Source organism: Pyrus communis, chromosome 13 (assembly GCF_963583255.1).
Source record: "Pyrus communis chromosome 13, drPyrComm1.1, whole genome shotgun sequence".
Lineage (NCBI taxonomy): Eukaryota > Viridiplantae > Streptophyta > Magnoliopsida > Rosales > Rosaceae > Pyrus > Pyrus communis.
This window is the reverse complement of record NC_084815.1, coordinates 3,304,367-3,315,947: the sequence shown is the minus strand read 5'-3', so window position 1 is coordinate 3,315,947 and position 11,581 is coordinate 3,304,367. Positions and strand designations below refer to the sequence as shown.

At 35.9% G+C, this 11,581-nt stretch overlaps 1 protein-coding gene across 1 annotated transcript; it reads left to right on the top strand.

Annotated features, from left to right (window-relative positions):
- Positions 1 to 2,127: 2,127 nt before the first annotated feature.
- Positions 2,128 to 2,643, top strand: LOC137713408 (uncharacterized). Its single transcript, XM_068452702.1, has one exon. It carries the CDS (start codon positions 2,128 to 2,130, stop codon positions 2,641 to 2,643), a length of 516 nt encoding a protein of 171 aa, XP_068308803.1.
- Positions 2,644 to 11,581: the final 8,938 nt, after the last annotated feature.

Below are 11,581 nucleotides of genomic sequence, written 5' to 3'. Positions count from 1 at the left end.
GCCCTCGGTTGGAGACGGTTTTTTGTGACAGGGCTAAAACGAGCCATTTGGCCCTCTGTTGGAGACAGAGGCAAATATGGCCATGTACTATTCATTAAAATATTAATTTCTTGGAAGGCCGGAGGGCTAAAACCAGCCATGTGGCCAGACCTCGGTTGGAGATGGCCTTAATACTACAGTTGTAAGTGAGAGGTCTTAGATTCAATTATCGTCAAATGCAAGTTTGAATCATATTATTGTTAGTCCATTATGGCGCCTAATCCACTCTCATACTAGTCATTATAGATAATATCATCTAGTCAAGAAAAAAAAAAAATACTTCCATAAACTTTCTCTTCTCTCTCAAGCTGCCTCAACCTTCTTGTATGTCTTTATATTCTTTTCGGTTACTCTTCTATTTTTATTTTGGCTCCACCTTTCGATTTCTTTTCTTAATCTTTGAGCTTAAATAAATACCCCGCCATTGAGGCCATCTCCAACCGAAGGGTCAAGAGGGCCAGAGGGTCGAAAATGAAAACCATCTCCAACCGAGGGCTAGGCCAAAGGGCTCGTGGGCCTTAGGGAATCTGAAAAGGTCAAAGAGTTGGTTGTATGCAGCCAGCCAGCTAGCCTGGGGCTGGCCAGAAATTCCAGCAATCATGTCGGTTATATCTGACAAAAATGCTTAAACAAAAATTTGAATCCAACGGCTAGCTGACGCCAATTATTGTTGGATTCAAATTTTTGGGCCTTTTTTTTTTTTGTTGGTTTTGTGGGTCAAATTTTTTTTTTTTAATTCTTAAAAATTCTAATTTTTTTTCCCTATAAATACCGAAACCATTCATTCACCATTCCTCACAAAACTTTTACCATTCATTCACAATTTAATTTGTAGTTTTAAATTTAATTTGTAGTTTTTAAATTAAATTTGTTGTTTTTAAATTTAAGTTGTAGTTTTTAAATATAAGTTGTAGTTTTTAAATTTAAGTTGTTGTTTTTAAATTTAAGTTGTCGTAGTTTTTAAATTTAAATAATAAATTATGTTTGGCCCTTTGGCCCTCTGTTGGAGACGGTTTTTTGTGACAGATCTAAAACGAGCTTTATTGCCCTTTGGCCCTCGATTGGAGATAGAGGAAAATATGGTCATGTACTGTTCATTAAAATATTAATATTTTGAAATGCCAGAAGGCTAAAATGAGCCATCTGGCCAGCCCTCGGTTGGAGATGGTCTGATCCAGTTCACAATTCACACCCTCCTCCTCGTCCTCCAACACCCATCTCTCTCTCTCTCTCTCTCTCTCTCTCTCTCTCTCTCTCATATTCATTCTTCCAACCCATTTTTTACCATTTTTATAAAGGAAAACTAATGAAAATGGCTTGAAAACTTTGAGTTTTAATAATAATGACAAAATAAAATGTAAAGTGAATAGTACCAGAATTGACTTTTTAGTGTAAAAATATGATTTTTAATTAAAATGAACAGTACCGTAGACTTTTCGTTAAAACTCCCGTTTTATAACCCCTTCCCAACTCCCCCGACAATCATATAGAGCAAGAAACCCCTCCAAGAAAAGCCCGTCACCCTTCAAAAATACCCAAACCCTCCGCAACAACTTCCTCCCCACCGCAATACTCGTTTCCTAAACTCCCCCACTTCCATCCATTTTCTTGGCCTCCTAATAGTAGTATCACCTATACAACTCCCTCGTACAAAATCTTTGCCAACTCACTCCTCCCTGCACGGCCACCCCCATTTCCCACAACCTTCCCCTCCCACCTCCCATGGAGTCACCCCTCTTATTATTCTTATTACTCATTCTTTGACCCTTTCGCATACAACAGGGGTCGCCGGCGACCCTCGAGCAAGGAATTTGATTTCTCCTAATCGGATTCATCTTCTTCCTTGTTCCGAGGATCCAAGGCCCTTGCTTCTTCTTTTTTTATTAATAATTTTTTGGCAAAACCAAATAACCAAAAGAATCTTCCCATTTTTCATGACATTCTGATTCGGCAAAATTCTTGAAATTCCCACATCAAAAATCGAAATTAAATTTTGGGTTTTTTCAGAAATTGTTCAATCTGTAAAACCCAGATTGGAATTCTCTCCATTTTCCGTTTTCGATTTCCCCTTTTTTTTTAATTTGAGCTATGTCAGCATCGATAACCTCATCGCGGCAACTGTTTCTCCGGCAGACTTCTTCGCCGCGCCGGCAGCCGCTGCTACGGACCCAAGTCTCAACCAGCACCACCCGATTTGCTGAAGTCGTCGGCGGCACCACCGCCGATTGCGCTGCCGTGTGCTGCTGCTGCCCGTGGGGCCTCGTCAACCTCTTAGTTCTCGCAATCTACAAGGTCCCGGCGGGGCTCTGCCGCCGCGTTCTGAAGAAGAAACACCGCCAGCGGCTGATCAAAAAGGGGCTGTTGCAGCCCCGGAATCGGAAGTGCAGTTGCGGGTTCGCCGGCTCGGAGCTCCAGTTCCACCCGGTGGGTTTGCAGTGCGTGGCGGAGATCAACAACAGGTCGCAGAAGGTCTCCGACGATGAGTCGTGTGACGAGGATGTGATGCAGCTCGAGAAGGAGATGTGGGACCGGTTTTACACTACCGGGTTTTGGAGGAGCCCATCCCAGAGGGAACCGTCGTCCAAGGTTCTAACTGGTACATAATTTCAAAATATTTAACTATTGGCGAAATGACCACAATACCCCCCGAGTTATAATTACTGAGGTTATTTGGTGTGTTGACCACATTATATTTAATTTAACGTGGCTAAATCTAAATATATACGGGGATGTGAAAAATGGAATACTTCGCTGTGTAACCGGTAATTTATTCGTCCAATGATTTATCCGTAACATGATGGAGGGATAGAGAGGATCTAAATCATCGAAATTAGGTTTTTTTCAGGGTGGTGGGAATTTGTATATTGTAAGAGTTTGTATCCTTGTCATGTTGTTTGACTTCGGGGGTTAAATGTGGATTTTGTGGGCATTTAAAATAAAAAAAAAGAAAAGAAAAAGAATGTTGAAGGTTTCAAAGATTAGTGGAAGTAATACATTGCCGGCCTATTTCTGCTTTATTTTTTATTTATTTTATTTAATTTTTAACGTAGTTTCTAGATCATGTACAAATTGTCTCACCAAAATTAACAAAAAAAAGACAATGTTTGAATCTCCAAAAATGAACTTTGAGGTTAAGTCTGCATTTTTTGCTGACATTTTTTTTTTGGGAAGTTTTAACGAAAAACTTCTGCGACTATTCACGTTTAACGAAAATCACATTTTTACTTTTTTCAATTACTATTCACTACACCTTTATTTGTTATTTTTCATTAAAACTAAAGTTTTTTTAAACTTTTCGTTAGTTTTTTTTTTTTTTTTTTTTTTTTGGTGGTTATGTGGGAAGGTGATATGTTTTGAGGGAGAGGTGTCTGTGATCTTAAAATTGGTGGTGATTTAAATACTTTATGTTTGAATGTGATTATATATTTTGGTATGGACAGAATCTAAACCTGAGTTTGGTTTTACAACCTTTGTTCTTCCTAGAAGGGAAATTCGGCCATAGTTGGCTGAATGATGTAACGGCTCAAGCAGTGTTCGTATTCATATATTTTCTTAACGCAAAAGATGTTTTCTTTCAAATAATATAGGACAGGCAATTTGAACTTGAATGCGTAAGAAGAGTACATATGTTGAAGCCAATCTAATACGCACGTGTTTTCTGCACTCGTTTTGTGTGTGATTTCTCTGTGATCTTTATCATTAATTCGAAATCGAGTTGGATATTATAAATGAAAGCATGAGGAACTTGGTAGGGTCATATGTTTGTGGCTTTACACTTGGTCTTGGATATGCAGATAGATTTCCTTCTTTGCTGTCCATCTTGTTTAAAACAACACTTTTTCTCTTTCTTTGTACAAATTCTATGTTGCTTCACCTTTTGACACAATTTTTCTTTGCACACTTTGGTCAAATTCACACTCCCACAAAAATAAAGGAAATCTCTCCGGCTCTGTTTCGGTGAGAGATTTCCATGTTCCAAGGAATTTGGAAAGTAAAAAATGGATCACCTAAAATGATAATTTTGAAATACTTTCATATATATGTTTAGCTTTCTGTTAAAACAGTCGTTAACCATGTAATGGTCAATGACCGTCTTTAGGCCACTTTAATAGAAAGGCCAAGACACATGCCTTGTCAAAGTAATTGTATTTTTTTTTAACAAATACGATATTATCTACACTAAAGTTCAGGAGGTGTGCTAAACCTCACAATGGGCTAACAAAAATGTGATTCAAATTCGCCATTGGCGAGAATCGAATCTAAAACCTTTCACTTACAAGTAAAAAAGAATACTGCTAGACTGCAGTACTAAGTAGCAATACTTTTAAGGCATATTTGTCTATTTGCCCCTGAACTTGTATGGAGTTGTCAATTTCCCCCCTGAACTTCAATTTTAGCCGGTTACCCCCTTGAACTTTTATAATTAGCCAATTTCCCCCTTGAACTTTAACATGAGCCGATTATCTCCTGAACTTTTATAATAGCCAATTTCCACCTTGGCATTTGATTTGAAAAAATTTCATCTAACTTTCCATCCATCTTGATCACAGAAACAACACATGACAACTGTATGAGGGCAAAAATGATAGAAAATTGAATGGATGAAAATTTGAGATGAAAATTTTTTAAATCTAATGTCAGGGGGACTTGGTTATTTATAAAAGTTCAAGAGGTAATCGGTTAAAATTAAGGTTCAAGGGATAAATTAACTAATTATAAAAGTTTACGGAAGTAATTGGCTAAAATTAAAATTCATGGAGAAAATTGACAGCTTCATACAAATTCAAAAGACAAATCAATAAATACCTCTACTTTTAATCACTTGAAAGAATCCAGATCCTCTTCGGATCCCAATATCCCAAGCTTAGGAATTATTTAATCCGTTGAAATTTGATATTACAAATAAAGTAAATTGTTGTCAAATATGTATTAAATTAGTATAATTTAGTTGGTGAAATTTCCAACACGATCATCTCACTCACTTTGTTTACCACAAATTAATAAATAATAGAGTCACCATCACCTTTTGAGTGGACGGTGAGCATTATTAGTTGCAGTGGTGAATTTTATGGTGAGAGACATCAACTTTCGGTCAAAATTGCAGTATACACTCTCATAGAATGACTCGTGAATTGAACCCAATTTAGGAGTTGCAGTTTCCAAATAGATCCCACTTTTCATCAAAAAAAAAAAAAAAAATATATATATATATATATATATATATATCCCACTTTTTTTCTTTTTATCAACCAAAAAAAAAAAAGAATAAAAAGAGAAGAAAAAAATGCTCTTAATTTATCTTATGTCACTGTCCAGACTCTACACATGTCGTTGAGTCAGGTGGGTTCAGATCTGAACTTGAATCTTTAGGCCTGGGCCGTGGGAGTGTAAACCCTTTTGTCTCTGTCCTACAAAAGAAGGGTGCCCTACAAAGAAGGCTATTTTAAGATCATCTAAAAAATTTTAGGCTAAAATTTTTATTTTAAGATCATCTCAAAATTTTGCGTAAAAATTTTAGCCCAAAAATTTTGATTTGAAATCAGAAATAATTTTTCTCTTCTAATCCTTATGAGTTAAATATTTAACTCAAGATGATTAAAGAATGAATTTAGAATAATTTCTTTCTTAAAGTAACTTTAAAAAAAAAATTATGTAGATTATCTTAATTTAATTTTTTGAACATTTTAATATAAAAATATTTAGATTTTGATAAATATTAAAAACTCACTAAACCGACATCATGAAACTCGTGAAACACTACAAAAGAATATGAAACACATAAAATATTTTTTTTAATTACTTTAGACATTTGATTTAAATTTGACCGTTATATATTTTTTTTACCGTTGGATTTAATCAAATTATATCTTAATCGTTAGATTCAATTAATTTATAAATATAAAACTTAAAAAATATATATACATATATGGAAGGCAGCCCCACTAACCCAGGGGGAATCCTGGGCTAAATTTGCTCGAGAAATGAGTTTTGAGTTTTAACTCATATTTGGCCCAAGGGTTGAACCAAGTTACGGTAAGTTTAGAACATAAAATTTGAGTTTTACTATAAGGGTTGGAGTAGGTCTAAGTTACAAATGTGAAAAGGTAGAAACAAATTCAAGAAAGTGTTGTCACTTAGTATTACAGTTTAGTGATGTGACGACTTGTCCCTAATTTTCCATGTAATTTTCTCCTCGAGTGTTTAAAATGACATTTATGCCTTTTTTTTGCAAAAGTGGAACCTGACGTGGACGTAGTTATTCGGCTGTTAAATTATTTTTCTCGATATCGTAATTAATTAGTATTCGTTGTTACAAATGTGTGAGCGCGAGTTAGACCTGATGTCACATCCTGGACCAGGCCTCAACCATATCCCGGGCTCGACTCCATCGTAGCACAATATTGTCCGCTTTGGGCCCTGACCACGCCCTCACGGTTTTGTTTCTAGGAACTCACACGAGAACTTTCCAGTAGGTCACCTATCCTGGGAATGCTCTCGCCCGAACTCGCTTAACTTCGAAGTTCCGATGGAACCCGAATCCAGTGAACTCCCAAAAGGCCTCGTGCTAGGTAGAGATAGGAATATATATATATATATATATATATATATATATATATATATATATATCTATATATATAAGGCTTACAAGATCCACTCCCATGGGCGATGTGGGATGTTACAATCCACCCCTCTTAGGGGCCCGATGTCCTCGTCGGCACACCACGGCCAGGGTTAGGCTCTGATACCAAATTGTCACATCCCGAGCTCGACTCCACCGTAGCACGATATTGTCCGCTTTGGACCCCGACCACACCCTCACGGTTTTGTTTCTGGGAACTCACACGAGAACTTCCCAGTGGGTCACCCATCCTAGGAATGCTCTCGCCCGAACTCACTTAACTTTGGAGTTCGAATGGAACCCGAAGCCAGTGGGCTCCCAAAAGGCCTCGTGCTAGGTAGAGATGGGAATATACATATAAGGCTTACAGTATCCACTCCCCTGGGCGATGTGGGATGCTACACCCGAATCAGAGTTGTAACGAAAAAGTTACGTTTAGTTAAAGTGCATTAACAATGGGTAGATTTCTACATATGTGTGCTAATTATTCAGTGTAGGAAACTACTGTTTTTGATAAGACGCGTTAGATTTTGTCTGATTTCAAATTGTACAAAACCTTATCATTTTTCTCTTTAAAAATCTGTCCCATGCCCTTTCTCCCTCACCAACCAATCAGTCACTCTCCTCACTTCCCTCACCCAATTAGACAGATCCCTTTCTTTTATTTCTTTCCAATCATACTCATTCCATCTGTCTTTCTCTCTCTCCCTCACCTGTAACTCTCTCTTCTCTGCAACAACAAAGACCATCATCAACACTCATAAATTGAGTCTCAAACCACCACCATTGAACTCCTCTCATCCTCACGAGTCCATTCGTACAAACCGATCTTAAAATGGATGAGTTTTGAGCTTCTAACGTGGAGCAACTCAGAGCTCAGACTCAGGTGGAGATTCCTTGTTAATTTCTAATGCGTGTTACAAGGTTTTGGGAGATTTGGAGGCCACTACACAACTCCCCGTGACCACTAACCTAAGTTGGGAGAAGAGCCATCATGAAAACACATGGTTTTGAGACGACTAAAATAGGTTTGAGAGCTTCGAACTAATTTCAGCCCATTTCCGTCCACTTTTTGGACTTCCAAAAGGTATAAACTTGTTCTACTCTTCATAAGCTTCATTTCCATATAAAGTACGTTAAAAATGGTTGAGAAATGAAGATATGAAGTTTTTAAAAAAATTCCAGGAATCCGGTGAATTTTTCCAGAAACCGATGAACCAGACGGTGGAGGGCAACTAGAGAAGAAGGAGAATATTTCGTAAGTTAACGGAATATTATGACGTCGTTAATATTTAACAGAATATTCCTCTATCATCTGTCAGTCTATCAGGTGCATGGGCGCACGTGTAGCCGCTACCTGGCGACGCGTGAGAGCGTGTGCTTGACGTGTACGCGTCCGTGACGTCGAGTATAATGTTTTCATATATTTAAACCCTCCTTTTGAGCAAACTATGGGGGATTTTCCTAACCTTTTAGTGTATGTCCTAATTAAATATTAGTAAAGTTATTTCACATATAGGTGAGACTTACCCCGAGGAGGTACGAGGACAAACAAGACTAGGAGGCTACGATCCATCGACATATCAGTGAGTGGACATTTGTTTTAATATATTATATATAAAGTTTATAGTTTCCACATGTGCTTTTAGATTTATTTTATGCCTATCATGCCATGTTTTATTGAATTTTAAAAATGCCATATTATTGTTGAGATTTATAAATTGTCATGGCATGTCCATATCCTTTATACTTGCTCATCATGCATGTTTGCACCAGTGCAATACTCACCCTAACCAGGGCTAGGCTTCATGTGTATGTTCACATCGCACCGCACGCTCACCTTAGATCCATTATAGGTGCCAGTCTTGCCGTACATATTGCATTAAGCAACTCCGACTCGTATGTGATGCGCCTAGTGCCAGTCTTCACGTGATTGTAGTACTAGAGCGTATATTATGATTACACCCAATCCTTTTCATGTCATATTCCCTTTGCATGAACTCGTGTGTTAGTAGAGATTGATGAGCACCTGATTTTATTATCCTACCATTGAGATATTGTGATTTGGCATATTTCTGGATTTACTGTTGATTTGCACTTTATTTCATACTTATACGTAATATGATTTTCTGGAAACTATACATGTTTTACGACGAGGGGTTAGTATGTTAAGAAAGTAAATGTGTTTTATAAACCTTTGTTTTTGCCCACTCACCCATCTGTTTTTCGCCCCTCTAGGTCCTAGTTAGCTGATTACTATGTGGTGTACAAGGAATATCTGACGGTTCTGACATATCTATAAATAAGTGTAGGGGCTTTTTCCCGGTTGTGTATTTAAGCACTTTAACTAGTTTCGATTGCATACTTTTATGTCATCTATGCCCTGAACACTTATGTTTTATGGATTTTTCCCACTACTGCGCACTCGTTACTTTAGATTAAATAAATGTTAGTTTTGGTTTAGATTTACCCATATTTTCATGCTTCACTTTCCTTTTTGGCTACGTCACCTTCGGGTGTTGGCCAACATGCCTTGACTCCGGTCGGGGTGTGTCAAGTGCTATTTTTAAGTGAGAGGTCTTAGGTTCGATTTTCGCCAAAGACGAATTTGAATCACATTATTGTTAGGTCATTGTGAGGCTTAACCTACTTTTCCACTCTTTTTTGTATAGATAATACCGTTTATTCAAAAAAAATAAATGAAAACCATGGAAGTGCGTTGACTAGTTTTGCAAAACTTTAGGTCCACACTATATTGTAAATTTGAGATGTTCTTGGGCGAAATTAAAGCACTTAATCATACATGTAGCCAACTTTATTAGTGAATAATAGACAGGATAAGGGCCACTTGTACACTAAAATATCTATGTCCTTGTTCTTTAGCCAATTAGAATATATTCCAAACCCAATTGTAGTTTTGAAGATTTTAGGTGACACGGGACCACTTAAGAACTTTGCGTTCGTAGTGAACGTGTTATAATATCGGTGAATGACATGGTGTTTTAATGTATATGAGTGTACAAGCAATCGTGAAAAAGAGGAAATTAAACTCAAAACTTCAAATACAAGGGTGAATATTTTTAATCAATTGAGTTACAAACACCTTGCATTTTACGGTACCTCAATAATAGACAAATAATGTGTTATAATTTCAGCTGGCAGAGATCCAGTTTCCTGACCGGAAATTCACTCTCAACATATAGCCGGGTTTTTTTTAGGCTGCACTTCATATTGGTAATGAATGGGAAACGTGGGAATTTTTATGGTATGTTTTAAGACAACACTTTCCCACTTATAAAAGTTTATTAAAATCAATTTCAAAATGATATATGGGATATCAATAATATGATTTAAATCATTTTTGACGAGAATTGAATTTAAAACATCTTACTTAAAAGTGAAGAAAAATATCATTAAACCATAGTACTAAGTGACGATAATGAGTTGTGACCCTATTGAAACAAGAAGGCTTTATAAGAAGACCAAAATTATCATTTTTTTCTTCAGTGCAATTAGGTATTTGTGCCGAACATTTTGTGACTGTCAGATCCCATCCAAGGGCCCGAAATCATTATTGGGTGACAGGTTGTCCGATCTTAGTCGCAAAGTTGGGTAGTTTTGATGCAAAGTTAAAAATTGGGTAGAAAGTCGGAAATTCGAATAAGACAACACAAAAAGGGTCGATTTTTAAGCAGAATATGAAATCTAAAAAATCTTGAGCTGTTCGAATAAGAGTTTAAACGGTTAAGCGTGTAAGAACTTAAATATTTATATATAAATAATTACGGTTACCTGCTTATTATACACGTTATTTGTTCTTAATGGTTATACCATATCATCTAATAATTTCTTTCTCCGTAATGAGGCTGCAGTGGCTATTTTTTCTCAATGATTGCCACAAACAACTATTAAAAGTTTGATTTCAATTTTTTTTTTTTTTGGATTTGAATAGTAAATCTTGTTTTCGATCAGACGCATTTGAAATTACCCCTATCAGTTGCAATTAATGTAAAACTATGCAACGGTTCAGTAGCCAACATCCAAAAATTCTTGAAATATTCGATTGTCATATGTTGAATACTAGAAGTCTATCATGAGTCTTAATATTTGATAACAGTCAGCATAAAATTACATTTACACCCTGTTTGGATAAGGAAATTTAAGATTATTAAGGAATTTTAAAATAATGGAAATTAAAATGAGGAAATTTTATTTTCTAGGGTTTGTGAATTGTCTTGTTTGGCTAACTTAAAAAGATCAATGAATTTGAAACAAAATTTGTTATTTTTAAACTCTCACTCATACAAATTTGAAAACAACACATATTTACATGGAATTTAAACTTGGTAATTGAAGGTCCCAAATTCTTTTTTTTTTTTTTCCACGCAGAAATTCTAAATTTCTATGTTTATGAATCCAAACAAAAGAATTGGTGCATATCAATTTATAAATTCTGACTTTTATCAAAATTCCAAGTTTATTTCCCTTATCCAAATATAGTTTTAAGAAAAACGAATTTATTCGTGATTTAACTCAACGGTCTCATTTTTTTGGTTATGAGGGTGACTTCAAATACATTAATAGCTTGGTATATATGATTACATATCATATACCAATTTTGTATTGAATAAACTACATTATCTTGTATGTCAATTGTCCACCAAATAAAAACGAAAATAATAGGACGAATAAGATAAAAATCTTCTAGGTATTCATATAAAATGGAAACAAATCCAACTACTAAATTATTAATCACAAAAACATAGAATATACAAAATAAAAGCAAATCACTTGGGTATGTGTCTAAAATTAAACATAAAAAATGAGCTCTAGACTTTAGTAAATGACCCCCATAAAGATGAACACCCAATGATTCAATGAGTAGAGAGATTTTCAATGTAATAGAATACAGATACATACACT